This window comes from the organism of the source record quoted next, unplaced genomic scaffold, assembly GCF_019419815.1.
Source record: "Pyrus x bretschneideri cultivar Hongxiangsu unplaced genomic scaffold, Pyrus_bretschneideri_v1 Contig97, whole genome shotgun sequence".
Lineage (NCBI taxonomy): Eukaryota > Viridiplantae > Streptophyta > Magnoliopsida > Rosales > Rosaceae > Pyrus > Pyrus x bretschneideri.
Window position 1 is genome coordinate 771,063 of NW_025999839.1, and position 17,258 is coordinate 788,320.

At 41.0% G+C, this 17,258-nt stretch overlaps 1 protein-coding gene across 2 annotated transcripts; it reads right to left on the reverse strand.

Moving 5' to 3' along the window:
- Positions 1-6,804: 6,804 nt before the first annotated feature.
- On the reverse strand, positions 6,805-11,183 carry LOC103968011 (U4/U6.U5 small nuclear ribonucleoprotein 27 kDa protein). Of its 2 annotated transcripts, none has more exons than XM_009381341.3 (2): positions 10,568-11,183; positions 6,805-7,032 (listed from the first exon to the last, which is right to left on the reverse strand). In XM_009381341.3, the coding sequence occupies exon 1, from the start codon at positions 11,109-11,111 to the stop codon at positions 10,575-10,577; it is 537 nt and encodes a 178-aa protein (XP_009379616.3). In that variant the 5' UTR covers positions 11,112-11,183; the 3' UTR covers positions 6,805-7,032; positions 10,568-10,574. The 2 variants fall into 2 exon arrangements, with proteins under 2 accessions (XP_009379616.3, XP_048433023.1); XM_048577066.1 differs by lacking the exon at positions 6,805-7,032 and adding an exon at positions 9,629-9,643.
- Positions 11,184-17,258: the final 6,075 nt, after the last annotated feature.

Genomic DNA, 17,258 nt, shown 5'->3' on the forward strand with positions numbered 1-17,258 from the left:
AATGAGAGTTAGTGTGGAAGGCAATTCTACCCTTGGGAACTCAAGTTAGAGGCTTTGGGAAGTGAAGCTCTACTTGGGAGGGTTTTTTCATCATTAACCAAGTGTTAGATAGAGAAGGATATTACTTGGCAGATTTGGAAAGAAACTTGCAAAGACGTCCAGTCAATGCTAAGTTTTTTTAAGATATATCACCTAACTTTGTGGGATGTTAGAGATTGTTATATCGATGAAGTCTAAATATTTTAAGGATGATTGAAGTTAGTTTATGCATTTACCACAGTTAAGCTTCGAAGTAAAATAAGACAAGTTAGAAGTGAAGAAGGAAGTCATTTCATTTCATTTTATCAAAAGAAGGTTACAAAAAGCCCTAGCCTAATAGTTTTACATCTTTAGCTAAAACAGCTATCGTATAGTGATAGGTCTACATGATTGTGAAGATTCGGCCTGGTTCTTCTAAGGTAATGTTGTTGTTGGCTAGTTGAGCTTCTGCATCCTCCACTTCCAGATTGACTTTCTTCACTTATTCAATTTTCTGATAAAGTTTGCTCGAAAGGGTCATCAGCTTGGCCTTCAAAGCAAAGAGCTGCTCCTTCAGCTTCTGGATCCTAAAAGCGACCACCATGATGCGATCTTTCATAGCTGAACCCTCATCTACCAACTGCTGCAGAGAAGTTAAAGTTCTAAGATACTTCTCTTTGTAGCACTTGATTCTGTTTGATTGCCTTTCTGCCCGTTAATGCTGATCCTTCAAAGCCCTCAAGTTCTCAAAGAAAGAGATGAATGACTCGTACTGAACCTTCGTTATCTGTTGAGCCTTGAATAACTCAGTAAGAGCCTTCTCAGCTTCTTAGAAGGCCTTCAGATAGAATGAAGCAGTGAAGCCCCTTTGCATCCATTCCTTAAAGACCTGTCACTGATCTTGAGGATTTTAGGGCTCAAAGGGACACCTTGGGGACCTCAACTTGGTCCTACTTTGCTCGAACTCCCTGACTAGTTCGGGCAATGAGGCCGTGGCTACATGGAGGCAAGGGGATGGGGCATTACTCCAGCACCCTCAGAGACAGCATCAGAGGAGGCAGCTTCAGTTAGAACTGAAGAAGGAGGCTCGTAAGTGGTGGTAGCGGCGACATCAGTCTTCTTCGGCCGAAGGATGAGAATCCCTGTGACCCTAAAGGCCTTAAGAGGCTTGAGAAATACCACTTTATGTGTTGTGGGCTGAAGAGATTTGTCGAAGCCCTCGCCAGAAGCTTGCTACACGCCAAGGGAAAAACGAGTCAGAAAATTGAGTCATACTTAAGGTAAAGAAAGAGCGGAAATGAGAAGACTTCTATACCTGAGCTGGCCTTTGAGCTTGTGAGGGAGGAATCTCTGTTCTTGCAACTACCTTGGGAGAAACAGGTAGGCTGGCCCAAGAAACAGCTTGAGGAGCCCGCGGGCTAGTCACTTTTGAGACCATAGGGATCTCAAGGACTATTAATTCCCTAAATATTGTTGGTGGTTGCTTGGTGGCGTCATGCACTGAAGAAGACTAAGAGAAGGCAAAACAAAGTATAAATACAAGTTGAAGGAGAACTTAAAAGGAGATTCAAAAGGGCTTGGGGAAAATGGTACTTATTGAAGTGTTATCATCCTCCACAAAGTGCAACATCTCCCCAATTGATAGATTAAACTGGGAAGTGGAATCACCAACATTGCTGGAGGAAGAGTTGAAGGAGCTGAACTTTGCTCGACTAAAGATGCAGGTGCTCCAACCTTTGCTTAGAAAAGAATAAAGATGGTTATTAGCTTCGAAACTTGGAGAATCACGAGCTTAAGCAGGAATGTGAGAGAAGTATACCTTTGAGGGCTTGGCCTGACGAGGGGAAAGATGCATCGCTCGAGCTGGAGGAGAAGAAGGCTCGGGCTGGGAAGTTGCCTTTGCCTTAGTATCGTGTTTCAAACAAAACAACAACATAGAATTAGTTAAAGTGCTGAGAGAGGTAAATTTCAAAAGTAATTTAGTACTTAGGATTGAAGGCTCTACCTTCAATTCCTTGAGTAGAGGCAAACTTTTTAGAGGCTGGAGGCCCTGATTACAAAAGGAAGAAGTATGTTAGTTCAAAGACTCAAAAAGATCAAATGTTGAAAAGAAGAAGACTAAGGCTAAAAACACTTACTGGAGGATTTTTGCTTCTTCTTGCCCGTTTTAGTTGGATGGGCATAAGAGGGCTTTAAAGATTGAGAAGTTTGTGACTTGGTTATCTTCTTGGTGGGAGTTGCCTTTAGGCCAGGCAAAACAAGTCGAGGTTGAGGCTTCTCCTCGGGCTCAGACTCTAAAGTCTCCACCACAGTCGCCCTTGCCTGCATCTTTGATCGCGTCTCTACTTTAGGCCCAGCCTTGGCCTTTGAGTCACTAAAGAGCTTATAGATATCTCCAGCAGCTTGGCTGGACCCTGCCTCTTACCTTGCTGCCTCAACAACAACCTCTTGGAGGACCAGAGCATCTACAACTTTTTCTTTTGGCTCGACATCCACTTTTTCAGTGTTACCTTGAGCTACAAATCAGGAAAAAAATTAGACCACCATAGATGATAAAAGCATCAAAGAAAGAGACAGAGAAAGGGCAATCAGTTATACCTATAAGACAACTGGTTATTCTGGTTGATGACCTTATTCCAGCTCTCGAACTCCTCCTTTTTGGGTAGAGAGTTGAAGAAGACTTGCCCGAAGAGTCGATGATTGGCCTCTCTGATGTCTCCCTCATACTTCTTTGACCACTTAGCCTCCCACTAAATGGCAAAACAAGGGGTACACTCAAAGTTCAATGCCAATGGCTTGTGGGCGCTTTTGCTCATTACTTTCAAACTGTGCTGAGCTGCCTGAAATTTCACTTCTGAATGAGTGCGTAGGCAGAAAGAATTTCCACAGTGCATAGAGTTGAAGTAGGGCACTGGGATAACCTGCCTAAATCCCAGCTACCAATCATGGAAATTGGGGTGGTAGACTTCCAGCCCGCGCTCATAACTAGTTTGGTCACTGCGCACTCCCCACGCCAAATCTCTCTGCTGGATGCAACTTATAAACTTTTCCTTGTAGAGATTGCTGGTATCCTCTCCAAAAGTATCTTGGAATATCTGATTTAAGAACCATGGATACCTCTTGAGCACAAATGCCCTCCACTCTAAGTCTGCCCAAGTTCGACAGACTCTGAAGAAATATAGGCAGGCTAGAGTTGAATGGTTTGTAAGGGAAACTTTTGCCAAGATGCGAACTGGAGCTACTCCTTCAGGGAACTCCAAGTTTGGTGCCTGAAACTCAGGGAATTACCACTGAACCCATAGCTGGACCATCCAAGTTGGCTCGCTGAGGATGGTCTCCAAGGGCTTGCCTATGGTTATATCATAGAGGAGATGATAGAGGTGTGCGAGGAAGAAGGGCATTGTGGCGACATCATCAAATAAGTGCAGTGCCTCCACCAAGGGAATCCACTCCAATTTTACTCATTTGGACTTGTTTGGGAACACATGTTTGTTCAATCAGTACAAGAGGAAATACATGTGCTTATGAGCCCTATCTGCAGTGGAGGAGGGTGAGCAGAAAGTCTTCTTTGCAAATAGGATAAAGCTTGCAAAGGACTTTCCATAACTTTTGAAAGTTAAGGAGTTGTATTCCAGTCGAGTAATAGACTCAGATGCGTCTGAGCTTTCAGTAATTGGGCAAGAGGGTGAATACCAATCGTGGGTGATGTCCACACACTTGCCTGAGGGCCTTAGCCCGAAGACCTGAGCCATGTCGAGGACTGTAGGAGACATGGGATCCATTCTGAAATCAAATCTATTGGTCCCATTGTAGATCCCATTAGCCATCCATTTCTGTTTCCAGATGGGCTCGAGCTCGTCCACCTATTGCAACCAAGCTTCATCCCTTATCAGTGGAAAACCTCTTCTAAAATTGAACCACTTGGAGGCTGAGATGCCAGCCTCAGCCGAATAAGGGATAAGGGTAAACCAATTAGCAACAGGTATGTTGCTCTCCATTGCAATCAGGACTCGAGCAGTCCAGGCCGACCCTAGGGAGTGTACTCCCTATTCTTCGAAGAAATTTGACGAATTAAGGCCTGCCTGAGGGCCATAAAGGCTGTTGAATTGATGGTGCAGGTTGACGATTTCCTCAGTAGACTCACATGCAGGACGAGTTTTTGGTGCCATGTTTAGTTTTTGGGAACAAAGTGAAGAAAATCAAAGGCAGAAAGCAAGAAAGAACTGCAAAAGCAAAAGGATTCTAGAAATTCTAGAAACTCAGAGAATAAAGATTGCTGGAAATGTTGGCCGAGAAATTTAAATAGAGGTTATATAACGGGTAGTTAGTTAACGTTGAAGATCGAGGTTTAGTGCAAAGGTTTATTCTAAAATGGCTGTTTAAATGGTGCAAGTCTCGAGTTAAAGCATGCGGCTAGTGTTTAATCATTAATGTCTCGATTAATAGACTTAACAATGATTAAAGGGGGCACTATTTAAGTTAGTATTTAACATTGGGCTTTATGATAAGGAGGCCCAAGGATGCAAAAGTAAATGGAGAAATACCCAAAGCTCAGTCGAAAGGCTTGAAGCAAATTGAAGCCATTTCAGCCAAGGTATAGGCCATGTGCCTATAATTGAAGTGATGGCTGATAGAAACCAACTCACCACCAGCCAAAAACACCTTTTCGAGGCCATGACAAGTAATTAAGTGATGACTCACTGCCCTACGAGAGCCATTGGCCAAAAACAAAGTTAAGACAATCGGGCCAAATAGCCTATAAAAGGAGAAAGAGACACCAGAGACAAGAACACTCAAACAACCAATCAAAAGACATACAAACTCTGCTCTCAAGCTAGTTCGTACTCAAAAAGCTGAAACTTATCTAGATTCATTCCTTTTAGCTATAGTTCCCTTAGAAAAGCTATCTTTTGTCTAGTGTAAAAGCTCTGCTACCTTCCTTTAGTGTTGTAGTATCAATTCTGTAGTGTAAAACATGTTTACCTTCCATCCCTTTCAACATACAACCTCTGTAAACTCAAAGAGAAGTGGTTACAAGAAGTTCAACCTTACCTGACAAGGTGAAATCTTGCCCGAGTTTCTTTGTTCATACTTTTATTTAGTAGATCTATCGTTTAACTTACTTTCCAACATGTATTCAAGATGTTTCCACTGTTCTCTACTTAAGAGTCCCATTTACATTTGAATCTAGTTAACTTAATAAACCTGTTTTCATTAAGAACAAATTGTGCTTGAGGAAATGGTTAAAAGGGCCCTGAACTCCCTTCATTGTGGACATACAAGATTATGAATTAAAAGTCCTTGTTCACAATGCAAGAAAAAGAACTTAATGCAGACTTAACCCATCTGTGACAATCCTTTGATAACAAGAAGTTTAAGTAACTTGGGGTGCAAGTAATCAACTTAAACCACACCTATTCAACATCTGTTATACTGGGATAACATTAGCACACCTAAATCCTTGTTAGTTTTGATTGCGAGCATCAAGGCCTACACCAAAGGCCCTACAAAGGCACCTTTCAAACTAACTAACAATTAACTTATCTTGCAGCACACCAAGCGGCAAGAGCTCGCCCGACAACCAACTAAGTGCCATACCCCTGAGGAGCTGTGCAAGGGAAATCTTGCCCAAACAAGATCGTTCTACATTTTACAAGTATCCTAAACAAACACTAACTTGAGTGCCAGAGTGTTTTATTGTAGGTCCCCCTCCTCCCTCATTGATAGTGAGCAAAGATGGTGTCTAAAGCTTCTCAATGTGTTCAAGATTGCTTGTTGGTGGAGAATTGAAGTATCTAAAATTTTTCGCTCCAACAGTTGATGCCATCTGTGGGAATTCGTACAAAAAGCCGTATTTGAGAAGTCATGGTTTCACCCACACCACAATGGGGGCACGGGCCAAAAACCTAGATAAGTTTTTCTATTCTTCTATGTGCCCAAATTAAAACCCTCAATTGCCTCTATCCCTTGTTCTCAGTTAGCTGGATGAAGGAAAGCACAATCACTACACGACGTCGTACCCAAGAGCAACAATAAAACATGGGAATACTTCAGAGGGTAAAACATACGAAAATTTTCAGAGGCGAAGACGACTCTTAACCGGCATCGCCGTTGCCGTCATTCTTTTCCTCGCCTTCGCAATCGGGTCCCCCGAAGCCGATACAGCTCGTCTACTCGACAAGAATGGGAAGTTCCGAAGGGATCAAGAGGTTGTCTCCATGCCACAGCTCATAACCCATTGGTATCGTCAGTTGGGGCCATGCCTGCCAGGGCATAAGCTTTATTCTTAACCAGCTTTTCAGAACTTCAGAATGAGTGGCGGATTTCAAGTAGCATTTACACATCATCCATGTACAAAAGGGCTATGGTGTTGGAATGCACCATTTAAGAGAACTGCACTGGATGAGACAGAATACAATCTATTACCATTGGATAATGACATTTTTGATCGGACGGAAACGTATGGCACACATATATTTTCCTTAGTGGTTCTCCTATCTATCATGCTTATTTACAACCATATGGGTGGAATAGATGAAGGTTCACTTGATCGTATCTGTCTTGTCACTCAAATAACCAAGCATGTACGTGTTAAAGCTTATGGAGGAACCAAAGCTTCTGAAATTGGGCAGTTCTCCCAAATCTTTGGGTGTATTTTGAGGGACTCCTATCTAAATTTATCAGAAGATTGTCGAAGGTTAGCGCCACGTGAATATCAGGGGCTTGCTTTGAAGCCAGTTGAAGACAAAAAAAAAAAAAAAAAAAAAGAGGAAAAAAGCCCAAAAGTGAGGGGAACAAAGGAAAGAACACTGCATTCAATCCTATCTAGAGAAAGACGATTGAAAGAAGTGACAATAAATTCCTACAAAGCGAAACAGGAAAACTAACCAAATACATATGGGAGATCCATTGTGGAGTGGGGGCACGGAAGTACCTCCTAGCAGATTGTGTTACCAAAGCCGGGGATAATATGAATCATGCTCATCGCTCACTTGAAATGCATGCTGCTGATTACTACGATCAAAGATAATGAATCGTGTTTCAATTTATGAGAATATGGAGAGAAAGTGGAAATGCTTATATTACACATCGTTTGGTTGCATATTGAAAAGAAATTATTCGGCAAGCACTCATAGCTTGGAGCACGCTATTACTACATAAATTCATGATTGAAGATCATAAGACTGTCAATTGAAGACCTAGAACGAATTAGGGCCGAAGGCCCAAGACTGTGGGAACGTACAAAAAGTCGCTTTGAGAAGACATGAATGTTGTCCAAGCAACAATGGGGGCACAAATTTACACACCAAACATAGAGAAGAATTTCTTTCCTCTAGCTATTTTACAATTTTCCATTAAAATACGAATTCTATCATTACATATTTTCGTCATAAAATGTTAAAGAAATTTGCATATCCATACTCCATCGCTTTACAATTTTACAAAGAAAAATCTTTCACCGGGTTTAAATTCTGCATGAAGAATAATCTTATCTGAGTTCATACTAGAATGTGTGTATAGTCCATGTTACGTTTTAGAAAGAACTTCTAAACTCTTTCTATTTCTTGAGTTGGTCAGGAAATAAATTACATGTCAGTCACTCTTGAATCAGATTCTTTGGAACTCATCAAAGGATTGAATATCTGGCTGACGTTGACTCGACTATATTTCCATACTTGGATGTTATAAGATCTAAATCTTTTCAGGTGCTTTTATTCGGAAGTGAGTTTCACGATAGGTGAATCGTGTGGAGTACGCACACGGATAGTTGGGTTTGGAGACCCTATCATCGAACCATAATTGGCGATGAGACTTTGCATTCAAATGGGATAGATATACAATGGTCAAACTACATTGGGTGAAGTTGCAGCCTAGGACCATCCCGAATCGTCCCTTTATCCTGCTATAAGGAAACAAACAGAGGAAGAAACACCATTGCAGAAAGAGAACGCTGAGCAGCATGTGGGGACACATGACAAGCTTTCTACAAGGAAAGTTTGCATGGTGGGACAAGCCACGATATCCTTAGGATGTTGGATTGATCGAGGTAATGTTTGCTCGTGATTTATATTTGAGAAATGGTTTGGTCATTGACAAAAATGACTAAAAGAAGGAAGATAATGCACAATGCAGAGGTATGAAAACTGATGTTAGAGTACGAGTACAAGTAATGCTATTATATATTGTGAAGATGATGATGATCGGCATGCCACCTCTAATCCCCAATATCATGACTGAAACAAGGCTACATTGCTTTGATGATTTCCCATGCGCTTGAACGTTGTTGCTGGCAGAATTCAGGATGCGAATGTTTAAGGCACGACAACTATGGGTACCGTACCAACCCGCATATATGCTACGGTCCATCTTTATAATGCTTGCTTATGAATTGCATGATTTATTATGAACTGATGTTTGTGAATTTGAGACCAAAAAAGTGAAAACATAAAATTAAGCCAAGGTTTATGAATTAAGATCGAAAATCTAGGATGGAATGGGTTAAGACCAAATCAAGAATGAAAACACAAAATCAAATGGGATGACACCGAATTAAGATCGAAAACCCAAGATCGAATGAGTTACGACTGAATTAAGATCGAAACCCAAGATTGAATGGGATAAAACTGAATTAAGATTGAAAACCCAAGATCGAATGGGTTAAGACTGAATTAAGATTGAGAACCCAAGATCAAATGGGTTAAGATTGAATTTAAATCGAAACCCAATATCGAATGGGATAAGACCGAATTAAGATCAAAAACCCAAGATCGAATGGGTTAAGACCGAATTAAGATCCAAAAATCAAGATCGAATAGGTTAAGACTGAATTAACATCGAGAGTAAGACCGAATTTAAATCGAAACCAAAGATCGAATGGGTTAAGACCGAATTAAGATCGAGAACCCAAGATCAAATGGATTAAGACCGAATTTAAATCGAAACCCAATATCAAATGGGGTCAAAGGGTTTGAGATAGAACATAAATATAGGTTACAAAAGTCAAACATCAAAAGGGTTCAAGTCCCTAGACTGAATTATGGCCAAAGCCCAAGACTGAGGGCGTAGACCCTAGTTTGAATTATGGTCGAAGTTTCAATTATAGTCTGATCATAGCCAAAGGCTAAACTATGATTGTAGTGAAGGCTAAACTCATATTTGAAGATCATCCAAATGTTTGTTGGTATCATACCAATGACATCACATGAATTTTTACAAACTAAGATGATATGAGTTTGCAGAGCAAAAAAAGGGCATTTATGGGTGCAAAAATTAAGGTTCAAGCAATGAGTCACTTCCCATTAATCCTAAATTTGGGGGAGTGGTGTTAGAATGAAGGAGCATGATTGAACACTTCATCGAATGTGTAACATGGAGAAATACAAGGAGAGTGGAACTTGGAGTCTAAGCATTTTATGCCTATAAAAAGGCATAATCACACAAGAACGGGGGGAAAGAGAGAGGTATGAGATCATTCTATATTTACTATTATTTTGAACAAACACTAACTTGAGCGTCAGAGTGTTTTATTGCAGGTTCCCCTCATCCCTGATTGATGGTGAGCAAAGATGGTGTCTAAAGCTTCTAAATGTGTTCAAGATTACTTGTGGATGGAGAATTGAAGTACCTGAAATTTTCCGCTACAATGGGAGAACATAAGAGAAACAAAACTGGGAAACTTGAAAATGAGTTCCATAAAAGAATTTCCAAACAAACTAACAGATAGACCAAAATCAATCCTCTCGAATACACCTGTCAATATTAAGGATTTTTTAGCAATGCAAAATAATGCTGCATTGAGGAAATCAAAACCATAACCCATCTTCAAATGTTAAAGCCTAGTTCCTATCCCTACTTTTTATACATTCATACATAAGCCCTTTCGAGCAAGTTTTCTTGATTAACAACCCATAAGCCTTTTTGAGCCTAGTTAGTATTAAGGATTTTTGTTGTATCTTAGGATAGCCGAAACTGAGGATAAGATAAGAGAAAATCGGTTAAGGTGGTTTGGACATACAGACGCTCTAGTTAGAAGATGTGATAACGAGACAGATGATTAGGGGCAAAGGGGTAGAGGAAGATTTAAGAAAACTTGGAAAGAGACCCTAAAAAAAATACTTGGAGTACTTGGATCTAACAAGGCTTGACACAAAACCGAGTGCAGTGATGTTCTATAGACCACAAATAAACCCTATGCATTTCTCAAGTAAAACGAGACGTCCCCCCAATACTAAAAACATGAATAACCCTACCCTAGAAGGCTAGAACCCAGAAAATCAGGAACTGATCCCCACAATAATATACAGATTCTAGCAGACAAAGGGATGAACACACAAAAACATAGATAACATTGACGAGTTTAGGTCAATTGCAACAGAAAACAAGAAATTAGTAAGCTCGAATTTGAAGTAAAATCGAATTCTAACACGAATAAAAGAAATCATAAACCGACATTATACTCAACAACATCCAACTTATAATGTAAACTTGAGCATAAGTAGAACATTCCACCCTAACTGAAACAGCAAATAAGGGGATTATAAAGCCTAACCAGTAATCTAGCGATTGCGCTCGGCAGGCAACGGCCGATTAAATCCACCGCGGCGGTTCATATACTGTCTTGGCTGCCGCTTCGTGACGGCCCTAACGCCACTTATATCGGCGCCCAGCACGGGCTTCCCTTTTGTCGAGTCGAACCCAGTCGGAATCCCCAATTTCTTCATCATCTCAATCTCATCCTCGTCCATACCCTCACCACCATCACCATCGCTGCTCGGCTTCTGCTGAGTTTTCTGCTCCTTCGTGATGCCCTCAACCAAGTCCAAAACCGCAGCCTTCTGCCTCTCCCTCTCGTCCTCCACGGTCGACTCGCGGCGCTGCCGCTTGCGTGGCTCCGTCGAGGGGCTGCGGTCGTGGTGCTGGCGCCGCCGGTGGGACCTGTCGTCTGGAGTCCGAGAACGGGAGATGGAGCGCGTGCGGGAGCGGGTGTGGCGTGGTCTGGTGCGCTCGGGTGTATGCGAGCTCTTGATGCGGACGCGGTCGCGGTCTCGGCGTCTTTCTCTGTCCCGGTCTCTGTCTCGTTCTCGGTCCCCCATAGTCTGCGTGAGAGTCACTAGTAACTCGGAGGGTTCAAGATTTTAGAAGAAGAGGGTGCTTATCAAGGAAGCCATGGCCCTGCAAGCCGGGAATTTACTTGAACACGAATTTGGTAATTGCGAGCGTATTATTATTAGTTATCGTTGTCTAGTAGACCGAAGTTGAGTGACAGAGATTACGGTATTTAATTCTAGACAAACGATTGTGGTATTGAGTTAGAAGTAGCTCAACTTATGGACTTTTAGCCAAAAGATTGTGGTATTGAGTTAACGTTTAGAGACAGAGATTGCAGCAGTAATTAACTTGTAGCCAGAAGATTATGGTTTTTCTTTACCGTTTAAGGACCACACTTGTGGAGAGAATTCCATCACAATATGTAAATGGTGAAGAGAGAAAGAGATTGCTTGAGTGCGTTGTATTTAAATAATAATAACAATTGAGAAACTTATATTAAAATAGAGAATACTTGTAAAAACAACAAAACAATAATAAATTGAAGAGTGCTTTGAGTTTAATTGGAAGAAATGAAAGAGCTTGTGATGAAATGAAATGAAAGAGTTTTGAAATGAAAAGAGCCTTTGAACTGAGAAGGGTGTAATTGTTGTCACACCTTAAAAATGGGCACATAACAGTACCACGCTTTATTAGTAATGCAATATTATAGTGTTAAAATACAACACTATAGCACTACATTCCCAACAGAACGTAAGGCTATAGAAGAGTAATAAAATAATTTATTTTTAAGTAGAACAGAAGCGAAAATCATTTTGGTAAACAAAAAAATAAGAGGCTTTGACCTTGGAAGGGTGTAATTGTAGTGAGATGTGTTTGATTGTTTTTTGGTTTAATTCTATGGTTCATAAACTCTTATATTAGTCGCTTTGATCCTTTAATTTAGTCAAGTATTTCACTAACTTCATTTATTTTCGCTAATTTAGAATTAAAACAATTGAAAGAGTTGGAAACAAAATGAAAGAGAACAAAATAATAACTAAAATTTAAAAAAAAAATGAAAATGGACCATAAAAAATAGTTAGAGAAATAAAATGAAAGATAACAAAATAATAACTAAAATTAACAACAAAATTGAAAATGGACCATAAAAAATAGTTAGACTTTAGAGCAACTCCAGCGTTGGAGCCCTCCCCCCAGGCAATGCACTATTCAATCCACCTAATGAACAGTAACTGCCCTTAATGAACAGTAAATAGCCCTGGCAATAGAATTTGTATCTCCACCGTTACACTTCAATAGGCCTGGCAATAGGCAATATAATATTAGTATTTTTTTTATTTATAAAATAATACAAAATAATTTTAATTGTAATATCGGATAAGATTTTTAATCGTTCTCGTTGCACCACGTGTCATTATCCGAAGTATTATTAAATAATACAAAATAATTTTATTTGTAATTTCGGATAAGATTTTTAATCGTTGTCGTTACGCCACTTGTCATAAAATTCGAAAAGACAATTATTGGAGATGGATTTCCGATAAATTTTTTAATCGTACTCGTTATGCCACGTGTGTGACAGCCCGTCCCGGGAAATTCTAAAAACGTAACGTGAAAAGACGATTTTGCCCTAGCGTGATTTTTTTCATTGCGTAGTTGTTCTTTTTGGCTTGGTGTGGCTAGTTTGGCACCACACACTCACCCTCACTATTTTCTCCCTTTCCCTGTGATTGTCCCGAGCCCCATTCCTTCCAATTTCCTTTGGAACGTACGGACACACCCACAAACCCATTCAACTTCCACATATCGAAGAAACCAAGCACATATTCTTGCTCGTGAGGCTTGTGGGAGTCCAACCATACCTTTTTCAGGTGAGAATACCTTCGTTTTCACGTCGAACCCACGATGCCCGATTTTGGTACTGTTCATGCACACATGATTTCTCACGTTTTAGGGAATTTCAAGCTTGTAGGTAGCTTGGTGAGGTCCCTAGGAGGCTCGGGGTGGTTCGTTTGAAGGTTTTGGACGTCGGGATCACTAGTTTCGAAGTTGGCCGGAGTTGGGTTGATTTTTCAGGTGAGATTTTGTGGATTTTAGCCCTTGAAAGTAGTATGATTGTGTTCCTCTAGTTCTAAGCTTCATTTTGATACCAATTTTGTGAAATTTGGATGAAAAACGAAGAAGATATCAAAGTTTGAAAAATTCCCGATTTTCCGACGCCGGCGACGGCGCCGGAGGCTCGCCGGAGAAGACGACGGAATATTCCGTCAAGTCTGACGAAATATTCCTGATGCCGTTGACAGAATCTGTTAAATCTGACGGAATATTCCCTTACGGCGTCAGTTGACGCCGTCAGCATGCCAGGCACGTGCCTGCGTGTAGCCGGCGCGTGGGGGCGCGTGCGACGGTGAAAAAATATTTTAAAAATATGGGGATGTTCCTGAGGTTGAGTAGATCACGTTGGTGTATTCATACACCCCATTTGAGCATTGTATGAGAAGTTATTGCTAAAGGTTGGTTATGTGCTTTAAAATTAACGTTTTTGTAGTTGTTTCGCATATAGGTGATACCTATCCCGAGGACGAGCGTGGTCACTCGAGGCAGGGGGGTTACGACCCTTCCACATACTAGTGAGTGGGCTTTTGGTTTTCCTTATATACGTATATACTTACATTTTCCCAGAAATTGATTTAAATGTGTATTAGTTATATGCCATTTTTATATTGCCGGTCGTTATGCATGATTAGTTGCATTTCTATACATATGTATGTATTGGTGCTGTGGACGCACAGGTAAGTGCCAGGTAAGTGCAATTCATGTTTACATTCAGTAGTAGTTTAAGATACATAGAGAGCTCATAACCTGCACCCCCGGTGTTAGTGCTCCCGCCCAGAGTAGGGCACAGTCCTTCACGTGATGTTCACCTCCCGCACCACACGCTTAGCTTGGATCCAAGTTAGGTGCACAGTCCTGTCGTACAGACCACTTTAGGTGGTTCCGACTCGTAGGTGACCCGCGATTTCTCGCCCAGCCTTCACGTGATTGTAGCACTAGAGCGTTTATATGTATTACACCCAGGCCTGTCGTACAGACCACTTTAGGTGGTTCCGACTCGTGTGCAGGTCTAGTTAATGAGATTGAGATTTGAGCTCTAGATGCAGCCATACAGGTCACGTTAGGTGACTCCGGCTGCCAGATTATATGTTATTGATATGATTTATACCTGAGCACTTGCATTCCATTCTGAGGTTCTGGCATGGCATATTTTTGAGCATGATTTGTATATGTATATATATGTCTATTTTCTGGGAAGTATACAGGTTTTACGGCGAGGGGTTAGAACGTATTTATTATATGGTTTTCAAAAGCTTTGTTTTTACCCACTCACGCTTTTGTTTTGTGCCCCTCCAGGTTCTAGTTGACTAGCAGGTTTGGTGGTTTCCCAGAGGACCTTCCCGGCATTTCTGACAGACGATCACCAGCGTAGGGCCACCTTCGGGTGTACTTTGGTTGCGTCATTTTCATTTGGATTGCTTTAGGCTTTATGCTCTGAACTAGGCGTCGCACTTACGTTGCACTTATTATTACTTGATGTAAAACCAGTTTTTATTTATTCGTACTATTTACATTACTATTTTATTAGCTTCTGCACTGTACACATGGTTACGTCACTTCCACGTGACGGCCAGCATGCCCTGATCTCGATCGGGGTGTGTCAACGTGTCATTATCTGAAAATACAATTATTGGTGATGGATTTCTGATAAGATTATTAACCAATCACGGTGCGCCACGTGTCATAATCTGTTCACAATCTTTGAGGATAGATTTCCATCAGATTTTTAACGAATGACGGCATGCCACGTGTCATAATCTATTCACAATCTTTGACGATAGATTTCCATCAGATTTGTAACGAATGACGGCATGCCACGTGGCATTATGTACAACCTAATCCTTTCTGAATCCTCTATATAATCCACCATCCATCCTCACAAATCTCACACCAATTTTCTCAAGATCTCTATCATTATTCATAGTTTCTGCTTCCTTATTCACAAAAATCTGTATCATTATTCATAGTTTATGTTTCTTTCTTACAATGTCTTCTTCTTCTTCCTCAAGGATGATGTGGGAATTCAATCAGGAAGAGGAAGAATTGTTTAACGAATCAGAAGCAATGTTCAATCACCAAGGGGCAAGAAATGAGAGGGAAGAGGATGAGGAGCGTCAAAGAAGAGATGACGAAGTAAGAATGGGCAGAGCCTCACATTCCCGTCGAGTTGTCCAAGGTATGGCTCAGATCTGCAGGTCCAGCCATTCTGGAAACCTTGATAGAAGCAGGCAACGACGAGGTATGGAACTCTTGGATGATTATTTTGTTCCTAATAGTGCATTCCCTGATACGTACTTTAGACGTCGTTTTAGAATGGAACGACATTTGTTCAACAAAATCATGATTGCTGTTTGCAACCATGATTTTTATTTCGTGCAAAAGAAAGATGCTTTTGGTGCTATGGGTTTACTGCCTGAGCAAAAAATTACTGCTGCCTTGCGGATGCTTGCATATGGAGCATCTGCAGACCAAGTGGATGAGATAACGAGGATGGGGAAATCAACCATTCTTGAGTCCCTGATGAGGTTTTGCGGAGCAATCGAATCTATCTACACCGCTGAGTACCTCCGCAAACCTACAAACATGGACTTGGAACGGCTGTTGAAGAAGGCGGAGATGCGTGGCTTTCCTGGGATGATTGGAAGCATTGATTGTATGCACTGGACGTGGAAAAACTGTCCAAGTGCATGGCAAGGCGCTTACGGGGACAGAAAATGAGCAAAAAGTATCATTATGGAGGCGGTGGCATCTTTTGATACATGGATTTGGCACGCCTTTTTCGGGGTCCTGGGAGCTCAAAATGACAACAACGTCCTTGCCCAATCCCCAGTGTTCAACGATGTCCTGCAAGGAAAGGCACCAAAAGTGACGTATGAGGTCAACGGACGTATGTACGACGGGCCATACTGCCTAGCTGACGGCATTTACCCGCGATGGTTAACATTTGTCAAAACAGTGCCACGTCCGGGGAGTGCAAAGGAAAAACACTTTGCAAGCTGTCAAGAGGGGTGCAGGAAGGATGTCGAGCGTTGTTTCGGTATCCTCCAAGCTCACTGGGCGATCGTCAGGGGTGCTGCCAGATTGTTTGATGTAGAGTCGCTTCGATCCATCATGATGATGTGCATCATTCTTCACAACATGATTGTGGAAGATGAGTACGATTATGAAGCCGTTGATGAATATGAGCCAGACACGATGAACAATTCAAGAATACGTATATATTGTGCTCATGACGCCACCGATGAGCCCGTGCAACATGAGCCATTACAAAGGGATGGACGTTACAATGAAAGGCTCATTCAACGATATACTGCATTTCAAATGCCAGACATGCACAATGCCCGACAACTTGACTTGATAGAGCACCGGTGGGCATTGAAACAAGCTGAAGATAATTAAGTTCATTTTGTGTGTATTTTTTAAGTTGGTATGTTTATGTTATTTTATTTGGTGTGTTTTATTATTTGGTATGTTTATGTAATTTTTTTGGTGAGTTTTTAATTATTCCGTATGCTTATGTAATTTTATTTGGTGTGTTTTTGTCATTTCAATAAATATTCTCTTAGTATAAATATTGTCTTAGTATAAATAACTTACCAAATTAATTTGAATAAATATTCAATAAATTGGAAACAACATAAATAATACAAACAATAAATAATAAATTACAACCCAAAGTGATTGGAAAATTATGGGCTCCGATTACAAAAAGTACTCTATTCATCATCACTTAACCAATTTGTGGTGCTAGGATGATCTTCTCTTGTGGTGCTAGGACCACCTTGGCTTGCTATCGCTTCTCTTGCACGCCTCCTTCGCACCACGTCCGCTTTCTCTGACTTCCAAAAAAATTTGGAATTTGGAGACTTCCCTTCTAAAGGCGTGTTCATAATCTCACGATCTTGTTGAGCCCGTCTTTCTTCTCTAACATGTTCCCTTTCTTGCCTAAGTAGCTCTCTTTCTCTCTCATTAGCCTGAAATTCTCTCTCAATAGCTGCAGCTTTTTTGCGTCATCTCTAGCCTTATCACCCTCATATTTCGCCAATTCCCTCGCCAAAGTCAATTCACCTTGGCGA

What these genes read in the sequence shown, in the direction of transcription:
- LOC103968011 (XM_009381341.3), bottom strand. Translation starts at nt 11,111, where the DNA reads ATGGGGGACCGAGAACGAGACAGAGACCGGGACAGAGAAAGACGCCGA.